This window comes from Eleginops maclovinus, chromosome 3, assembly GCF_036324505.1.
Source record: "Eleginops maclovinus isolate JMC-PN-2008 ecotype Puerto Natales chromosome 3, JC_Emac_rtc_rv5, whole genome shotgun sequence".
NCBI lineage: Eukaryota > Metazoa > Chordata > Actinopteri > Perciformes > Eleginopidae > Eleginops > Eleginops maclovinus.
This window is the reverse complement of record NC_086351.1, coordinates 11,840,017-11,861,772: the sequence shown is the minus strand read 5'-3', so window position 1 is coordinate 11,861,772 and position 21,756 is coordinate 11,840,017. Positions and strand designations below refer to the sequence as shown.

The window sequence follows — 21,756 nt, the reverse complement described above, 5'->3', positions numbered from 1 at the left end:
AAGGCTTTTAACTATAAGTTTCATTGATGTGGCACAAAAACAAGCTCTAAAACTAAGGTTGAGTTCATTATTGTTTTTGGTGAACGGGATCAGCCGGTCAGGCATCCGCTTGGTCACATGTACTGGTCTTGTGTTTTGCAGTCGTGTCCTTCTTAGACAAACGTCAGCGCTGTGGGATCCTCTCAAGTTTTAACCAAATCACACGCCGGCAGTCTGCTATTCAATTGACGTGGACATCAGCTTGAAGAGGGTTCAGGGTTTTTAACTTGAATCGGGACAACAACCACAAAACAACAAAATGGTAAGATTCTCGGCTCCATCTACAAATGTTACTGGCAAAGCATACAAGCTAACATTTACTCATTCAACGTAAGCCCCAATCTATGGATCTGTTAGCTTGCTTGCTAATGTTAGCTCATCATTTGTGGACGTGGCTCTCTTTCAACCAGTTAAACAGTCCCACAATACAAACGTGAAGCTGGCAAGGGAGTAGATGTATTAATTTATCTAAGCTAGTAAGCACATTTACATTCAGTTGAAACTCTGCTTTTGATCACTAGAAGTTGAACTCAATGAAAGGTGCGGACATACAGTTAAAGGCCTTTGCCATCAGTCTCTGACATAAACACACTGTACAGTTGAGAATCAAATACAACTGAGCATTATTCCTAAATATCTTTATGTGAAAGTTATTTTAATTGTAAATGTGTAGAAATGTATGTGAAATGTATGAGACATTAGACCGAATGTCTGAAGGGGGTATCATGGAGGGAGGTGAATACTATTAATTTGTATGAATTTGTCTTCCCCTCAGCCTGGACCAGCAGCAAGTGCAACCAATGTTGGGGCATCTAGCCGTTCCCCGAGTAAGACAGTGGCTCCCCGTGCAGCAGGATCCACAGTCCGACAAAGGTACACACAATCTACCAAACTTTTACTCTTCATCCAGGTGACAAATGAGGAAACTCTGCACAAGTGTATACAGATGTGCAGCAGACCTGACTAAACTGATGCAGTACCCTCATTAATAAAGATTATTCTACGTAGAATTCAAGGACTTACTGAATCATGAAGTAATTCCAGTCAACAGATTTTATCCCATATGAACAACTGTTGGACATTTTAGTCAGGCTTTTTTGACAGGTCTCATCATCATCATCATCATCATCATCATCATCATCATCATCATCAATACTAGGGACGTTCAAGACCAAAGAAACTCATAGTCGACTAATACTACAACTTTTCGAATAATCGATTTAACTGTTTTAATCGACAGATTTCCCCCTCAAAGAATCAAAGAATACTTTAATTCATTTGTTACAGTAGCATTTTTTTGTTTTTGGTAATAATTTATTCTGCGTAAATTAACTTTTGTAAATTAACGATCAACGCACATTTTTTTTGTTGATTGGTACCAAAACAGCCAAATAATTGACTAAAAGGGGTCAGCTCTAATCAAAACACCATATTGATTTATATCTTATAGAATTAAGGTAATCCCAGAAGTAGAGTGACAGTCTTTGAGAATTACTGCGAGCAGCATTGAGGATGTTCTGGTGACTTTTGCTTTTCATGCACAAAAAAGACGTTTAGATTTTTTTCTCCATTGTTCACAAATCTGTGTTTTGGACACCGGTGTGAAGAACTGTTCACTGAAAACGACTTTATGTTAAACCTGAGTAAAAAGTTATCCAGTTATCTTTATCCTGCACACATTTTCTAAAATTAATTTTCAAATACCTACAGCATTGACCCCGCCTGCTCACGTCATCACACTGCAAAGACTTATTGATGACTTTCAGATAGCCATCACTTTATTTTTTCTGCTCCTTGTTTAGATTAGAGATAGATGTTGGGCTGTGGGCTTAATCAGTGTTTAATCAGAGGCTGGCTGTTACCTCTTATTATTATCCATTACTATCGTCGTCTTCATTACCTCATTAACCTCCGTTTAATCTCATCACATGAGTGAAGCAGCCATTAATCAATCTACTCTTTCATCAGCAGCTACTGTAGTTGGTTTCATTGTGAATACAATGTCCTGGGTTCGATTCCAGCCATGCAACCTTTGTTCCTTTGTTTCATGTTATACCCCTCCCCTTTTCTACCCAGCACTCAGAAGTGTGTTTCTCTTCTAGTTGTCTTGTTTTAAAATAAAGTACTGTGAGACATCAACTTTTATATTAATGAAAAACATATATTAGAGAGAAACTTGGAAGTGTTTAAGATCAGATTATTATGCTCTTTAATATTGAGCTCTGATAAATCATTCAAACACTGGGCAGTGTTGATATATTTTTGACTGGATTATGTGTGTGTCCCACAGGAAAGCCACCAGCAGTGGCACACGCAGCGGTGGCAGGACCACAGGATCGGCAGGCACCGGTGGCATGTGGCGTTTCTACACAGAAGACTCGCCAGGGCTCAAAGTGTAAGTCTAATTTATAAAGGCAAAACACAGGAACATACACGGAGACCAATTTAGCCTCTTGACATTTCTAAATCCCGCTCACAAACACACACTTAATACTCAGGATTTCCGACATTCGCTTTGATTAGTGTTTTACATGTTCATCAGGTAGGATGCGAGGAATATGTAATGGCAGGAAATTGGGTAGCCGTGCCTCTGTGGTAAAACAAATCATCTCTAAGTGGTGGATCGGCTTTATTTAAGTGTGTGTGTGTGTGTGTCTTCATATAGTCACAAAAAATTATGAGTGTTAGAAAAGCACACTTTTAGAAAACTCTCAACCTCTATAAACTTCTATTCTGCTGCATCCTCGGGCCTTAATATTAGAGAAGACGTCCTGTCTCCTGGCAATGGTTGATCGATGGTGCCGTGGTGGTTATTGAGTGTCTCTCCAGCAGTCGAAGGAGGGCAGACTCGCCATACAGTGCTTTATATCGAGTGCGTGTTTGTTCCTGCGTTAGACGCCGGCCTCAAAGCTTCATTAAAGGATGCACTCTGAAAGGTCAACTCAATTACAGCCTTCTGACAGGGAGAGGAGGGGGCCGCCGAGGAGATGGTTGGCATGGCAATGCTGCTACTTAGTGATGCACCCCTCCATCCCACACCCCACTCAGTCCCTCCTTCAGAGATGAGGGCGCCTCCTTGTTTCCTAAGCTCATCAATAAAATCAGCCACTCTTTTAAGCCCCGCGCTGTGATCGGGCTTAGAGCAAATGATGGGATTTTGTGTGTTTGCTTGTTTATCCGAGTGTTGATCAGTCTCTCTTTGTTGTGACAGCGGCCCGGTGCCCGTGCTGGTGATGAGTCTGCTCTTCATCGCCTCGGTCTTCATGCTTCACATCTGGGGAAAGTACACCCGCTCTTAAACTCCGCCGGACAACCTCTGACCCTGCGCCTCGGCTTCTTAACACATTGGACCTGGACCAAACAACAAACGAACAACAACCTTACTCCCCCCGCTTCCCTTCTGCACTACAACACACGCAGACACACAAACTTTTTTTAAATTCAGTAGATGGATTTTCATCTGCACTGATGTTGGTATCCACCTTGCTTCTACCCCCGTCCTGTGTTTTAAATATCTGATGGGGAGAATGTGAGGAAGCCATGTCTGTGTTTTTGTATATGGCCCGTCTTCAAGCAGCAGCTGCATCAAGTTCAGTGCAGCTTTCAAGGACATTGTTGTTTTCAGGCCCCAGCAAACATTTCCTCTTGTAGCCTGAATAGATTTTTTTTTTTGTTAACAACATTTGTACAAATGTAATTGTAATATTGTACAATAAAAAAGTAAAAATCTATGTGCATGTTGAAGTTTACTCTCATTGTGTTCAGAAATTATAATTTGTTTGATGAGAAAAGATCTTCCACAAACATCTTTTAAGTAATATTCTCTCTTTGATCCCTCTACCATACTATTGAAAGCTGTACATTTTGTCAAAAGGCATTAACAAAAATTAAAACATCAAAATATACTCATACAGAACAGGAATCATCACATATATCACAGATTTTTTTTTGCTACATAGTTGCCCTAAAGCTTAATGCTTTATTTAAACAAAGTCCAGCCACTTGCAACTAACTGGATGTTTTGCGCCCAGACTTGTGATATATACAGCATGCATTATACCAGCTGCTTTAAACTGAAGTCTGACTTTATGAACATTTACTTTTAAATATGAACACCTCTAAAGGTTCAAAGGCATCAGCCTCCAACATGGGCTGCCCTGGGGTTTGTCCTCACCAGCCGTACTGCAGCTTTTTTTTCTACCACTCTCAACAATTGCAGACAGGCAAAATTAGTTTTTGAGAAGGGGCTATTGAACTCTTTGAAGTGTCAAAGTTACACCGGAAGGCATACACGCACATCAGAAGTTGTATGGGTTAGGTCTGATGACTTAAATACCGAATGTTACACACTTACTATACCGTGCATTTCCATTTCTATCTTTCAGTTGGTCTAGAAGAATAAAGCACAACAATCAATGTTTTAGAGAAAGTACGTTTTTACTTGTATCCAAAGCACAGCAAAGGTTTTAATTTAAATAAGTCTCTAAATAAAACATAAATTGAGAAGTTCTTATGCAGCATTGAAACCAAAAAGCTGGCTGGTATTTTTGGTTGATATAAAAATAAGCTTGCAAAATCCAAAGAACACTCTGCATAAAACTACTGAAAGACCTAAATGTCCTTCATCTGAATTTGTAGGTGTATTTTTCTCTTTTCCTGAGGGGGGCGCTGCAGTCTATTTTGTGAAAATAACTGGCTCATAGACTATAAAGATATACCAGTGAGGAGAGGCATGGAAACCTGTTCAGTGTGGGGATTACTTTCAACCTAATGATATAATCAGGAAAAACATGTGTGTTTATCCAAACCCCATCTGCTTTGCACTCAAACGCTTCATAATCAGAATGTCGACTAAACTGAGCGATGCTAAAAACCTTCAGATATGAATGGTCCACATTTGATTTGATCCAAACAATACAACTGTATAACCTGAAGAAGCATTTATGACAGGATGTTCAGTATAAAGCTGCGAGCTGCTGGCTGTAGACGTAGTTCTGGCCCAACCTGCATCACCAGGTTACCTGTGTTGAATATGAAACCACCAGCTGCCTTCTACCTGTGCTCCTGTGTGTGTGCTCCTGTGTGTGTGTGTGTGTGTGTGTGTGTGTGTGTGTGTGTGTGTGTGAGAGAGAGAGAGGGAGAGAGAGAGAGAGAGAGAGAGAGAGAGAGAGAGAGAGAGAGAGCTTGTACCTTGTGTTAAACGTAGCATTTCAATTCTGATCATTTATTAATGCTGTTGCTATGGCTCTACTTTCCCACAGGCTTCCAGTGTTCGTGGTAAACTCGGGCACTACTGCCACATCACGCTCCTTCTCGTCCCTGTCCTACACAAACATACACACACATCCACAAACTCTGCGGCCCAATTCATGGTGGCACAACACGACAGTGAACCAGAATAATTCAACGTAACAATTAAATATGAAGGAGCAGTGGTGAAGCTCGCCCAGGAAGCATGTGGAGCGCTGCAACCTGTAGTTACAAACTCCTCCTGACACCGTCTATACGAGTCAGTGTTTCATGAAGGGGGAGAAATGAGGTAGATTCTTTTTTATTTCCTCTACGCTGGTCGTTAGTCTACGTCAGTATTTCTCTTCAATCATTCAGGAAGTAATGATTCAAAAGATTTGTAGTCTGGTGATTCTCCAGTTTGTGCGTGTTGGTTTTCAGATGTTTTATACCATAATATGGACTAAATATGAGCCGGACTAATAATTTCAGAAGGCATATTCCAAAAATATGAATCTTTAGAATGTTATATAAATCATTAAATCTGAGTTATTATGCAACTTTCTTTGTTATTCTAAAAAAAATCCTCCTGAACTTCCACATTTGAGGGGAAGTTTGTCTCGTTGAAAGAAAGAGAGAAGTAAGAGAAGGGGAGAGTGAAAGAAAAAAGAAAAGATTTCTTCAGAGTGCATCCTCTCTGTGTCTTTTCACCAGAAACCCATATCCTGTGAAGAAACCACATGTTTTCGAAGGGAAGGCCCCTCACATATACAGAGGTGAGCATGCACATGTTTTTGCACATACAGACTTGAGAGGAGACTTGTAAATAGGTCACATGTACTTTCTGTTCTACAAAACACATCTATTTGTTATCATGAAGGAAAAAGAGACTGCAGTCCCTCTCTCTAAATGACTGTCACTCACACATCCTACATACTGTTTATGGTCGGAGATGGCACAGCCTATGATTTGAAACTTTTCCTTCCTTTTAAAGTCTGCGCAGGATATTCCTTCTTTAGATGAGTGTGGCCGCTCAGTCATGCACACACGCATGTCAACTATGTGTGTGTGTTTTTGAACAGATCACATGGTTGGTAAAGCGTGGTTTGAATCGACAGGCGGCTGGAATCGATCCTTGCTCGCTGACCAAGTGAATCATGAGGGATGTCCCAAAAACTGAGAGCTGGTTAGGGGGAAACAGGGACACCTGTGACAGGGTCTACACTGCAAGAGGAGAAGCAGCAATAAAACAATATAAATGCTAGAAGAATATAAAAAATGCACCTTCTTACTTTAGTGTCATCAGTAAATGTATTTATTCTCAGTAATGTTCCCTTTCAAATTGTTATATTTCTGACAAAAGAAGAAGAATTTTAAATAAATCAATGTAATGAGCTTATATAAACTTATGGGAAGCTTAATCTATGATGGATGGCATCATATTTCATATGTTTTTTGTTTGTTGTTGCAAGCGTTACCTTCACGAGAAAAGTGATAAAAGCCACCAGACGAATGCGTTTGAGTGAAATCAAAAGATCTTTACATTTATGTGCTTCTACTTAAAAGAAGTATAAAGTTGTATAAAATAGTTGTTTTTTTTTTACAACATTCATCTCTACATTCATTTGCAATTTTTTTTACATGATCAATTCTTAGAATATTTCTTCATTGCTTTTATTGTGTCGTCATTGTGCAGTATCTGTTTTTCTCAAACATGTTTAATCATCAAAATGCTACCAAAGTGCAGTATCTAAATAAATGTATTTAGTTTTGTTCTGTTACTTTCCACCTCTAAGGATCAGGAAATTAAAGAAGGTCTACGGCATACCATACATGTTGAAATCTTTATTGTATTATGTGTTCACGTTGACCCAGTCGCTGTGATCATAAGACCAAAGATCAAGCTGTGATTCGTCAGTAACATACCAGCAAATTGGTGAAACACTCACTTAACACATAGATAGAGTAGCAGGTCTGCTGAGAGGCGAGAGCTTGTTCACTGTAAAATAATCTGACTCCATATTCTGTATCCAGACCACATGGTCGCTGTCATATGAACTGTATGGGTGACAGGAGGGTCAGCGGGTGCAGGGACACAGAGAGAGAATTTGTGAATGTGTTTGCATTCCAGAGGCTCCCTGATCATCCTGGACTCCCCTTCAGAGGGAAATAAGAGAGCTAGAGTCGCAGCCAAGGCTGAGTCTGCATCTCTCGCTCTCTGATCCCTAATGTGACACTCACCTCGTGCTTCATGTAAGTGAAATAAATAACGTGAAACCCGTTCACCCTGCAGAGAGGGGAACCTTTTATAAGAAATAGGATTAATAATAACAAGCCTACATTTCTATTCATTACTGTTGCATCCCCCCAGGGTGCTTTTCAGCAATTGTAATAGTTGGTTTCAGTGAAAGTGACACCACTGTTTATTGTGTATATTATTTGAAACAATCACTGTAGTGTTTTTTTTTTTTTTTTTTTTCATCAACAGCACTTAAACACAAGTAGCTCCGTTGATGGAAAAAAGAAATCTAATTTCTCCGATCATGTGTATAGACAGGGTATATCTACACTCTGGCCATCCACATCACAACCATTCATATCCAAATACACAAATTACAACAGTGACTGCTCCATACTAAACAACAGAAGCGATAAATACATTACTTGAAGATAGAAGATAGAATCGGAGGATGAAACCCTCTTTATTTGTCACATACATGCACACAGCAGAGCACACACAGTGAAATTGGTCCTCTGCATTTAACCCATCCTAGTACTAGGAGCAGTGGGCAGCTACTGTGCAGTGTGAATGGTTGGCTAACAGGTAATATTTTAGCTGATACAGGAAGACAATCATTGATTAAAATGTATATTTCAAATAGAGTGGAACAAACAGAGTGGGAAAATAAAGCTTAGTAAAAAAGAACATTTTGATCAGTTTTGGATTTACTGATTTGTGGTCATTAAAAGATATTTGCACATATGGATATTAGTATTTGGAAGCTTGTTCAATCCAATGTAACCAATACATAAGAACAACATATCATGAGATCACAATGAAGTTAAATATTTCTCCACCACTGCATGAGATCCAGTGTATTGTGTTCAGATAAGAGATAAGGGAAGCTTGAAACACAACAATATAATCATAGCACAAAGCACATATAGAGAAAAATGAAAACGATGTAAATGGAACAACAAGAACTACAAATGGCATCAGAAGTTGTCAAAAAAAACATACAATAAAAAATGTCAATAGAAAAGGAAATTGAGATCTTAAAGAAAGATATGGCTGTAAAGGTTGAGGTTAAAAACCCAGAGGAAAGAAAAATAACTATAAAGAGATGTAGAGGTGAAACAGAGAGAGAAGAAGGGGCACAAGGTGCTGCAGGGAGATATGAATAACTACAGGAAGATGGAAACAAGTGGAGACAGTGAATGAGGGGAGAACACAAAGAGACATTGAACACGACTATGGCAATATATGTGGAAAATGTAAAAGAGTGGAACAATGAGGAGGTTCAAATAAAGACAAAGATGAGAACTGGATAATAACTTAAAGGAGCGGGAGGGGAAACGTCACAAAAGTCTCTTGTTTTCATGAAAAGGCAGCGTGTGCAAAAACACCAGCAAATTAGGCTGAATAATATGAACATGTAACTCCTGGGGGAGTCTTTTTGTGTGTGTAAAGGTGCCGTTGTGTGTGCATAGGGGGGGTTTACAGGAAGGAGAATCCCGGTAAGGAGGCCAAGCTGGTCTTTCTGACCTTTTCCCACACATCCCCTCCAATCAGTGGCACGGCCACGTCAGGCCCGGTGATGCCCCGTGTGACTGCCACAGGCATGCAAGGCCAACTGCGCTGTGATGTCATAAGCATGTGTCCCCCGGCCCACAGCAGAGCGGATCAGACCGGACCCTCAGGAACACACTGGCCTCGGGTTTGCTAATTTAAGGCGTAAGGAGGGGGTGACACGGCTGCGCTGAGTGTTTCAGGTGTCAGCCTTGTGCTTTCTAATATTAAAGACACACTTGGTATGTGTGTGGCTGCGAACGTTTGTGTGTGTTCCCATGTGCTATAAGTGTGTTTATGTGCAGTGTATTTTTAGGTGACTGTATTTTCCACTCCTTGTGCAGAGCTCCCAAAAGGAGGGGGGGGGTGTTCATTGGATATGGGGATCACCTTGCTTGTAAAATAATGTTCCTCATTAGAATATGTTGATGAAGTCTGAAAGAAATCCTGAGCATGCTTTTAGTTTTTGAAAGCACATCATTTTTTGTAATATTTCTTTAATTTCTTTTAGCATTGAGGTCCAACACGGGCTGGGATTACATGCCGACAATGGTTTTATCATTATAAACCCACATTAACAGCAGCCATGGTTCAATAATGACGTGCACAGTCTTTCTTTTTAGATTTTCCTAAAGATAGAGCCAAGAGTTTATTATTTCTCAGTCATAGTCATCATTTCTTGGCTCATTCAGCCTTCCCGTGATTCTAAATGAAATACTTCTTACATTTTCTGAGATCAATGTTTTGAATGGGAAAAAGCTGAAATTGAAAGTGTTGAATCAGATTAAATTACATTTGGTTTTGTCTTAAAGAAAATGATTTTGTCAGGTGAATCACTTTGGCACAAGTGTTGTATATACATTCTACAGATGCATCGAATGGGTGTGTTAGGTGGTTCCTTTTAACTAAAGGAAGATTTCCTTAGGTGCCTTATTGTTATTATTATAACATGTTTCAATGACTGCCAACATTCAGAGTGTCTTTCTCTTCCTTTCGGCATCATGCCAACCAACTTGAACACTTCAGGCGTGGCAGTTTATGTGGTTTTTGACGTCAATAAGCTTTGCACAGAATGTGTGGAAGATTTGCATCATTGATATAAAAAAAAGGCCTTTACATTCAATGAGAGCAGCCTTTAGTTACACGTCTGCTGGACCAACACAAACATGCATCTTTCGTATAAACCAATAAACAGCATCACACCTCTGCTGAGCTGCTCATCATGTATCTTCCTATCTTTCTGTTTCATTTGTTGGCCACTTGTGGTATGCAGAAACAAGCAGTAAACAAACAAAACACAAAGCAACATTCATAACAACCAAATTATACCTCGCCCACACATTTAACTATGCAGCTCTTTGTTGCAAAAGCAATGAAAGATTCCCTGATCAAAAGGTATGGCTTTTTAACATCCTTCCATCAAATCTTCTTTATGACCGCCTAATTTGCATAGCATTTGTTTGCTCTGTACTAAGTCATGTTCATTCCATCTTAACAGGTAAGGGTGCATAACATAATTTTAAATGAGCAGGGAGTGGAAGCGCTTGAGGAGTGGAGAGGTGAATCGGTTTCCTGTTTAGTGCATTTCCCCACCATCAAATCCAAAACCCAGCCAACACTGCTCTGAAACAAGTGTTTCTCTCATTTGCTGGGACCTGAAGTCAGATTAACAAATGTGGATGCACAGAATGTTTGTGCAACCCCTTTTCAAACAAAACTTTAATTTCTAATTGTCTTCAGCCAATGTCAAAGCTTTTCTAACTTCTCACCAGATGTATTCCTGAATCAGCAGGCAGCAGCCACCCTCTGAAACACTACCCCGACCTACACATCCTCCAGAAGAGTTGCATAAGCTTTTCTCACTGCTCACGAGATTCAAGCATTTGCATATTGCTCCAGTTTTCTCTAAGTATCTAGGCTCTTATGTACTGCATGTGCACATACCATACTTAACTCTCTGGATGTAAGTGGATCCATCACTGTCACTCGCTCATCTGTCTACCTGCTGCAGGCCTGGGCAGGGAATCCCCTCGTAATGTTAAAGTGTAAGTCAGTGTTTGGGGACCTAATGTGTGTTTGTTCGAGTATGAATGCGTGTGTGTGAACATACAGTACACCTGTCAAAGCAAGTAATAGAAAGGATAATAATAACAGGCCAGACCTCCACTCATAATTCTCCGGTAGCCTTCGGGTGAGGTGTGGGGTTGTTTGAGGTTGGTTTTCTTCATGTAAGAAAAATAATATGAGGTTATTATTATGTTACATAACCTATTGTAAATGTTGCCTTCCTCCTTGCTTTCTAAACTTAGCTCCCTTCCACTATTTCTTAAAGTGGTAAAAGACATATTTAGATCCTTTTCTCATGATGATAATTTAAAGTCCAGCAATCAAATTCACATTTAAGTTAAACTACAACTAAAGTGTTATCAGCAAAATGAACTAAAAGTATCAAAGTAAAATATCTTCTTCAACCCATTTCTTGATACTGCAGCGTAGCATTTTACTGTTGAAGTTTTAGTTAACTTTTGCAGTTTTTTACAGTAGTAGTAGTAGTAGTAGTAGTAGTAGTAGTAGTAGTAGTAATAGTAGTAGTAGTAGTAGTAGTAGTAGTAGTAGTAGTAGTAGTAGTAGTAGTAGTAGTCAAGTACACGCAACATAGTGGTCGGCCCATTTAGGAAGGTCACCAGATACTTGAAAAGTTGTGGGATAATATTGGGAAAGGAAAAACTGTGTTACTACACACATATGTATTTCTTGTTAGGACTTTTCTCTAAAGTTTAAAAGATTGACATATCTAAGCTCAAACTATTATTAAAATGAAACCAAATTGAGCTATCCTAAAATAAAAATTGGGTAAAAAGTATTAATAATATTAATATTTCCCTCTTAGATGGAGTAGAAGTATTTAGTAACATAAACCAGCTCCTGTAAAGTATCTGAGGCAATGTACTTGCTTTCTTTCTGTCCCTGTTTTTTATTCTTCCTCATCCTTTCACCTCACCTGGTCCGAGCTCCTTCTCCCCCCTGATGTTCACTAGTTGCTCTCATGAATAAATGTATGAGAATGAAGAACAAGTAAAACAAACCCAAAGACACAATCTGCTGAGGGTGAAAAATGCAGACTTGCAAATTTTTCTCACAGAGATTTATCAGGGTGAATGGCTGATGAGTTGGGACAGACAGTAAACACAAGTCAACATGACAGTGGGAGCATGTGTGTGCAAGCATTGAGCATTGGAATTCATCTGTTTCTCCATGTATTATTAAAAAGCTGAAAAATACAAGGATCACAGGAGATCGCCTTGTTTGGCAGGGACCTTGTTTTTCTTTTATGAGGGTGTTTCATATTGATGACTCTTTTGTGAGTCAGTGATTTGCAGCCAAACAGAAATTATTTTGATTCAACTTCATGTTTAGGGAAGTTTACAATAACCTTTGAATACTTTTATTCAATATGTCAGACCGATAAGACTGGATTTGTCAATCATTTGCAAGGTTACATATACAAGTATGCACACGTGAAATTGCGTGTTTTGAGAAGTGATGGATCCAGGTTTTCATTGGATGTCACGTCTCATATCGTCACGTGGCCAATGGAGCTCAATTATTCATGAGATCAATGCTGAGATTCAACCAGGCCTGATTCAGTACAACGTTTCCCCCCTGAGCTCTGTTCCCCTTCATCCTTCCTCCTCGATATTTCTCTGAAGATTATTTTCCCTTGACAGTACTTTATTCTGCTGAGATAGAGTTGTGAGCGCTGTGAACATGAAAATTGAGAGTGTTCACCTCAAGGGGACGGCAGTCAGTGTGAGGCAGCGAGGCGAACACCAGTGTCAGACACACAACAATGACCAGGGAAGGGTAAACTTGTTATGTCCGTCCCATCATTTCTAAGCTATTTAAACATATAAACTCTTATTAGTCACTTGATAATGAGCAGTCAATTGTTGTTTCTGTAACCTATGACTCATCAGCGTTGCATCAATGACAGGTGTGTGTGTGTGTGTGTGTGTGTGTGTGTGTGTGTGTGTGTGTGTGTGTGTGTGTGTGTGTGTGCGTGCGTGTGCATGTGCATGCTTTCTTATGGCATGAAGTAACCTTGATGAACGTAATGTAACTAGACAATTAGTGTTCATTTTCAAATCAACTAATTCAAAGTTTTTTGGTATAAAAAATGGTCACAGCTTAAATAAAACACTGAAAATTGCTCACAGTGCAACAACCAAAAAAACAGTCCCATAAATTAATGAGTTTAAAAACATATTTTTAGACTGAAACTTAAGAAAGAACAAAGTCAGATATTACAGTCAACGCTTTCCACGACACTCAACATGCAACAGTTTCACCCACAGACACACACACACACACACACACACATACACACACATATGCATATTTGTATTCTTCCATGTGGAAAACAGTACTGGTGTGCCAAGAGCTGGAGCGACAGGGTGGGAGGGACAATCCATGCATGCTGCTTAATACCTCTAAGGCCCATCAAATATGCAACAACCAAAATCCCTAAACGTGTTACATACACACACACACACACACATATGCACACACACACGCACACACACACACACACGCACACACACACACACACACACACACACACACACACTTACACACACACACACACACACACACACACACACACACACACACACACACACACACACACACACACACACACACACACACACACACACACACACACACACACACTCCAATCATGAACCAAGACTCAACATCTCAAATGTATACAAATGTGAGAATTCATGAGCTTCATCCACAACGTATTAGTCATCCATCCATCCATCCATCCATCCATCCATCTTCTCCCGCTTTTCCGTCAGGGTCGCGGATGTAACAGCTCCAGCAGAGAGCCCCAAACTTTCCTTTCCCTGGCCACATCAACCAGCTCTGACTGGGGGATTCCAAGGCGCTCCCAGGCCAGCGAAGAGATATAATCCCTCCACCTGGTCCTAGGTCTACCCCTCGGTCTCTTTCCAGCTGGACGTGCCTGGAACACCTCCCTAGGGAGGCGCCCAGGTGGCATCCTCACTAGGTGCCCAAACCACCTCAACTGGCTCCTTTCAACGCGAAGGAGCAACGTGTTAGTTTTTTCACATACTGTATAGGGCTGGTTATAAGCCTTTTACCGGAGACATTTAGACACATTGCATTTGAAGTGCACTGGTGCGTTCATGCTATTTTTTAAATGTGGCCAATATCAGATTACGGTCTGAACAGGTCAAAGTCCTGAACTGACCAACATGCCCAAAAGAACAACAACAATAACAAAGACGTTTCTAACTGGAGAGAACATGGAGGCCCCTGAAATCAGTGTTTACTGTTTCAATGATGAGTTCATGTGCAGTGAAAACCAACAAATGTGTAAGCAAATTATGACAAGGATGAGGAGAAAGAGAGCCGTGCCTCCACTGACCTCCATTTCATTCTAAATACGCCTTTAATAATAATATTAAGATCCTGGTTTTTCCCACCAAATGGGTCAGTGTTTAATAGCAACTCATACTGTACATATTGGTAGTCACTCAGTAATGCCTGAGAACTACAACTCAAAGGCCCTGGAAACTACAACGTCCACAGAGAGATGTCTGCGTGTCAGTGACAATGACGTCTCTGCAGAGCTGCGTATGTGCTGCTCTGAGCTGCAAGGACGTCTGGACACTGATGTCAGCACACAGGCTGCGGTCAGTGAAGTCGGGTTGAGGTTTGGGATGATGTGGAGATGCAGCAGCTGGAACAAACTCCCGAGGGAGAGCTGGGAAAGTGGCCACAATCCTATTTCCCAAAGGACAAAGCGAGAGACAGAGATAAGGGATGAACCCAGCTACAGCATGTTATTAGTGGATGCATTGTGATGCTGTTCTCTCTTTCTGTGTGCCACATTGTTGTGCGTAGTCACTAACATCATCTTGTGTCTGTGTGTGTGAGCACAGGAAGCAGTGGTGACGCTCTCACACCGCCCACCAAAGATATTACAATGGAAAGCCCAAGCTTCTAAGCAACTGTGGAAAACTACCATGGAGATGTCCTGTGGTTGTGCTGGCCAGCTGGTGGGTTTATGAACTGAGACTGGCTCGATAAAGGCTGAGTCAGGACACATTAGACTCTGTATGTGTGTGTATCTGTGAGTGTTTGGGGACAGTGAAGATATGATGGCAAAGCAAAGTGGTGTACATACACGCACATGCTTCTCTCTTGACACGTGTGAGGATAAACATCGATTTCCTTGACTGACGTTAACACCCTGTTGAGTAAACACACACCTTAACTCACACCACAGCAGCAAAATACGACAGCCCCTGCACACTCAGATGCCTATAAGCACCTCGGCCATGTCTACTGCCATCTGGCTAACGGGGACAGGCCCAACAAACAGCGCCGGTGCAGGGTTCAGGGCAGCGACAGCTACATCTCTCCCACACATGCAGCCACCACAGCAGCACTACCTGTATTATGGTTTAACGGCCCACAATTGTCAACAGGGTTCACTGTCATGCCCCACAGGGAAAGAAACAGGTCAAACAAATAATCTCCTTCTTGTTGTTTTACTTATATTCAAGGCCAAGTCATGTCTCTTAAGTTCAGTTGATGATAGTGAAAACTATGAAAAATACTTCTGCTGAAGCCATAGCCATTTGAACATATGTCTTTTATGTGTACTATTTTGTTTCCTTATTCCCATTAAGAAAAGTCCATGCAGTAGACAGTAGACACATGGCATCTTTACTGTATATGACCAAATCCACCTTCCACCATATCCCCCTATAGTTAATGACGGACCTTTATGATTAAATACATCTATTTCATTTCATATCCAAAGTTCATACTGTATCTGCCTTGTTTATTTCCTCTGACATCAACACACGTACAAAAAACAAGCAACAGCAGCAATAGCAGGTAAATGATTGTGAGCCGCAAGCAAAATCTTATTGAGCCAAAAAAAGCATATTTTCTCTGTTATGGTGAAAATATGTTAAATGTTCTCACATGAAGGGCACGATGGGATCTTGTAATGGTGTGAAGGAGACTTGATTTAAGTAGCTACCCTCGGGTGGCCGGTTGATCAAAAAACTAAATGGAGGGTGTTAGAATTACATGTGAGAATGTGTCTCTGAGCAAAGCGTGAGTTATTGAGCATGTTTTGGAAGAAATTCTGAAAATTAGGGATTATAACTCCCTTTAAAAAATCAATGTGATCAAATATGTAATCAAGCTTATGACTTTAGTGTATAAGAGATTGTTAGTGAGGTTTGGGCACTAAGAGACAGAAACAGATAAATAAATTCCCTTCCTCATGAGTCAAACCATAACAGAAACACGATAAAGTCTTGTGTTGCTCCTGTTGCTCTACAATTTAGGGGGGAGGGGGGTCTCTAAGTTTAGTCACTAGTTACCAACATATTCAGATTTGACATACAAACATAAGTATGATCATCGTCACTATTGTTGATACAACCAACCAAGAGTATAACAAATGCTAACAATAAAATGCTCCTCACACATTAATATACCAGTAATATGTACAAAATAATAATGTAACTATTACTGTGACTGTCATTTTGAACCTTTTTTCGATATGAATGACCTACTTTCACATTGCAGGACTTTTACTTGTGATTGATTTTTGTATTGCAGTATTTTGATCAAGAATCGGTGGAGGAAGTATTTCGATCAAGAATCGAAATACTTCTCCACTTGAGTGTTATGTTTCTGCATATGATCATGTGCAATCACATTTGAAACCTCTTCGCTTAACCCACCTGTTTTGCCTGTCTCCTTGTCCTTGGTAGTAGCCTAATCAACCTGAGAAAGAAACAGGATTACATTTTCCTTTAGTTTCATCTTAAGAACACACAGATCTGTGAGAGACAAGAAGGCAAGCAGAGTGGCAAAGAGTGACTGTCTTAAAGGAGCAAGTGTGAACTGGAGGGTGGTGGGGGGGCTACTGGAGCGTGAGGTTGGGTCTGTGCAGGAACATGCTAGAGGATAAGGCGTGTTCCCTTTGGCAGCGCAGTGCAGTGTAAATCCTCCGGTGCCATCTGATGCCTGTGGTTGTGACGGTGCAACAGTGTGTGCCGGACGCTGAGAAAAGATCTGGGAACTATAAATAGTTGGTGTGTTAAATAGGCACGTTGTAAATATAGTGCCCTGGTGTGGTGTCACTTTACACTCCCACCCACCTCCACCCCCTCTTGGTCTCAGCCCCAGCCTCTACCGGACTCCTCTTAACAGTTTCATTATGCCAGAGTGCGTCATGAGGGCTGGAAAATAAAGACTTGAAAACACAGGAAGAAAGAAAGAAATGCAAGACGGGGGCTGGCAGAAGTTTGTGTGTGTGTGTGTGTGTGTGTGTGTGTGTGTGTGTGTGTGTGTGTGTGTGTGTGTGTGTGTGTGTGTGTGTGTGTGTGTGTGTGTGTGTGTGTGTGTGTGTGTGTGTGTGTGTGTGTGTGTGTGTGATGTAATGTTATTCAGGCTAGGCTTCCCTGAATTCTGTCTGTGGTTTATGAAGCTTCATAAGTACTAATGAACAGAGTGAAAGTACATGAGGGAGGTGATCCACTACCTCTCATCTTCTACCCTCTCCTACTTTTCATGTCCGCTTGTCTTCTCTCCTTCCTTTAACCCCTATACTTATTTTATCATTACTTCTATCATTTCCTCTCCTCTCTTCTTTTTTAATGTCACTTCTATTTATCTATTCAATTGTATCCGTCCTTTCTACTTGACGCTTTCCTTTTCTTTCCAGTTCCTCTCTCCTCCTACCTCATCTCCTCACTTCCACTCCTCCCTTACACCTTCTTGCCTTTCCTCTTGGTTTTTCGTCATTATAAACCTTTTGAGAAAGTTCTTTGCTGGCGGTGTTGTGGTCTGTGTACAGGCACATTTTCATCACTGTGCTTCAACAATGTGTTTGTGTGTGTGTGTGTGTGTGTGTGTGTGTGTGTGTGTGTGTGTGTGTGTGTGTGTGTGTGTGTGTGTGTGTGTGTGTGTGTGTGTGTGTGTATGTGTGTGTGTGTGTGTGTGTGTGTGTGTGTGTGTGTGTGTGTGTGTGTGTGTGTGTGTGTGTGTGTGTGTGTGTGTGCGTCTGTGTGTTTAGGAGAATTTCTCCTATTGCCTATAAAATCCATCCTATGACATCACACAGTGACGTCTCTTGACATTCTAATGTCCACTAATCCAGATTTTAAGGGCACAGTGTTAGTGTGTGTGTGTGTGTGTGTGTGTGTGTGTGTGTGTGTGTGTGTGTGTGTGTGTGTGTGTGTGTGTGTGTGTGTGTGTGTGTGTGTGTGTGTGTGTGTGTGTGTGTGTGTGTTTGCTTGCACATCTGGCAAGGATTTTCAAAGTTTTTCCTCTTAGTTTCTTTTCAGCTTGAACAAGTGACTTCTTTACAAGACAAGAGTCAGCTACAGTCTTTCTCCCTTTCAAACAAACACACACACTATGTGACGCAACAGCCACTGGTCATGTTCCCAAGGTTCTGTTCTCAGAGCAGTCTGACTGGAGGCCTTTGTCTGCGCTCACTTTAAAAATAAAACTGGAGCAGAGTTACCATACATACACACACACACACACACACACACACGCACACACACACACACACACACACACACACACACCACACACACACACACACATATGCACACACACACGCACGCACACACGCACACACACACACACACACACACACACACACACACACACACACACACACACACACACACACACACACACACACACACATACACACACTCTTTGTATATGAACTAAACCTGACCTGAGGTGGAAAAGGAGCCCACTGCCAACTCATGATGCTGTTTAAGTAAAGTGTGTGTGTGCACGTATGTGTACTAACATACTGTATTCATGTATTATTCCACTTCCTTCTTACAGTGTAATTATGGGTTTATGTAACACACATGTGCATACAAGCACACACACATATGTTTATGTGCTTCGAACATGATCGCACCTCCTGTCATTTTACGGCCCCCCACAAATTATAGGACCAAGAATTAAACTTGTCAAACTCTTCACAACTGCTTTAACTTGAAGAGACTTTCTGCTAATAGTGTTACTTACTGACCCTCCTCAAAACTACCAATGCAGTACTGTAGCAACATCCCAGATCAGCGCCTGGAAAGAGTTCAGGATAAGAATCAGTATCCAGTTTCAACGTAACTTCAACCACTGACATGTCATCCCTGTCAGCTGAACCCTTAAATAGCAGGTTTTCTCCTGCCAGCACTGGTAAGCCTTCTGGCAAATTTTCATCTAGAGTATGCAAATTAACCTTAAAGCACCAGGTGTACTTTAATTTCCATGACGGACACCCAAAGAGGATTGACACCCTCAACTGAGCCATGTTTTAGCAATTGAGAAACACTCAACTCAAAGACATACTTAATTAGCTTTGTCAACAAACTCCAAAGATTCTTTCCTTCTCCATTAGTTTATACTCCAGAAACACCTCTGCCACAAATTAATCACTGCAATCCTAAAGTCTTCAAGGGTGCATGTTGCCAACGAGCACAGATGAAACCTATGAGAGCTCTCATAGAAGATTAGTAGAGCTTTGCCACAACAAGGCCCCAGAGCACCCCATCATTGATAATAGGGTTGGCATCAGCATTAAGCCCATTGGTAAATAAAATAGTTCCCTTTTAATATCCAGTTAGCATTTACTTTTTTATATCATGTTATTTTTCACAATATTGGTATAAGCCTATCTTATGTTATACTGTTTAAGTTAGGATTGCTTTTTCTGTTTTCCATTATTGTTATTTTAACCAAAAAATAGATCATACGTGTATTAAAATATTTGTAACATTGTCATTTTCATTCATTGTCACATACTCACCTGTTTTTAATCTACCAGACTGCTAAATTATTATATTTAGAAATGTGCCTTTTTTAAATCTTTAATCTTTATTTTGTGTATGTCTGTATTCACCATTTTTTGTGTTTGGGACAGTGCGAAACAGATTTTTCGGTCTCCCTGTTAGCAACACAATCAGAGATAATGATAATAAAGTTGACTTTGACATAATTACTCACCCTTTGTTAACGACTGGATACCTTGAATTCTTGATTTTTTTTGCCTTGCGCCTTATTCTCACGCACCCGACTTTCCCAAGTATCTGAGGTGTATAAAAGCAGGGAGGGTTTTAGTGCAAACAAATGTGTAAGGGAAGTAGTGAGCGTCCATTTAGTTGAATGACATATGGATAATGCACAAGTTGTGTGAGAGTCTGTATTAATTTTATTATCTTTTGTTCACAGAGGAGACATGCATAAAAAGTAAGCATTCAAAGTAACACTAGGCGAGTAGTTGAAGTATTCCTTTCATTTCAATTTGATCAATTATTTTTTAGTTTTTGTATTAATATGTTATTAGTTGTTTGTATCCCTTTCAATTCCATCTCTTTATTGTTGAAATAAATACCTGGCATATGAATGAATTAACTGCTTTATAAGCATTTGCAAGGCTTTGACTGAAAAATATACCTCATCTGGTTTGACGTTAAGATTGAGTGTGACCCCTGGCAGGTCAGTGATCAGCAAACATCACAAGCCAAACCCTCCTCAGGACACTCCGTCACTTGGCGAGGAGCCAGAGAACAGCGAGGACATTCAGGGGGGACACCTGCTGAATCAGGCGCTTCTACACCACAGAGTGTGATGGAAACTGATCCACTTATATCAGCCGTGCAGCTATTAGTTTCCTGTACAAACACACTGCTGTCGCTTAATACTGTAACCTGGCACAAACACACGCACTGCTCTATAAATGCACACTCACGCGGTGCGCTGTCACACATACCTGATCTGGTTTCAGCTGCACAAACCTTCCCAGCAACATATTTTACAAGCTGGCCCACACATGCAGACACACACACAAACCCACACACTATTTGGCAGTGGCTTTCAGTAGTGTCCCGTTCAGCAGACACTTGAAAGGACACCCTAGAGAGGGGTCCTTTTCACAGTAATAGTGCCCGGTAGCACTTAGCGCGGACCCGGTGGCTCACTCCCACTGTACTGAAGGGGACGAGGGTTCTCAATTCCACGGCAGCCCACTCTGCTCTTCCCGCCGAGTGTGGGGAAGAAGAGTCTTTCATGGACACAGCACTCCACCGGCTGCACACTCAAACACACTCCAAAGCACTCACTCACCCGTCGTCCACTGTGGAGTGCGAGATCTCAAATTTGAGTGACGGAACAAGTGGGAATTGGCCTTGAATGTGAAATATTTCTGATTATATTCCGATAGCTCACACTCAATACACTGAAACTAAACTGCCACAACAGTATCAGCACATGATAAAAGAAGAACTACAGTGGATTAGTAAGTTGATGGACCACCACAAACTTAATTACAGGAAATTCAAGACCCTCACTCATGAAGGTCTGAGGATGAATTGTTACCATGAATTCGTAGATACACGGCCCTACGACTTGATAAAGTTTTGATGATGCCCTCCTTGAACCAGTCAATCCTCAAATTAAATACAGAGCTGAATCCCAGGTCAAATGTACGTTTGAGGGTCTTTGACATGGTTCTCCTCAACGATGGTGATGTTGTGTTAAATGTTTGTTTTCCTTGTATTGTGCCTTAATATCTGCCCTTGTTTGATGTTGCAAATGGAGCTGCTGTGATG

The 21,756-nt window shown here is 40.9% G+C and overlaps 1 protein-coding gene and 1 long non-coding RNA gene across 2 annotated transcripts; both read left to right on the top strand.

Moving 5' to 3' along the window:
- Positions 1–51: 51 nt before the first annotated feature.
- On the top strand, positions 52–3,770 carry sec61b (SEC61 translocon subunit beta). Its single transcript, XM_063878119.1, has 4 exons — positions 52–301; positions 815–912; positions 2,330–2,434; positions 3,251–3,770. The coding sequence occupies exons 1-4, from the start codon at positions 299–301 to the stop codon at positions 3,336–3,338; spliced, it is 294 nt and encodes a 97-aa protein (XP_063734189.1). The 5' UTR covers positions 52–298; the 3' UTR covers positions 3,339–3,770.
- A 1,708-nt stretch (positions 3,771–5,478) lies between these two features.
- LOC134862386 (uncharacterized) lies at positions 5,479–7,100 on the top strand. The gene is made up of 3 exons (XR_010165504.1): positions 5,479–5,578; positions 5,983–6,044; positions 6,351–7,100. It is a non-coding gene; the product is annotated as an uncharacterized LOC134862386 (long non-coding RNA).
- Positions 7,101–21,756: the final 14,656 nt, after the last annotated feature.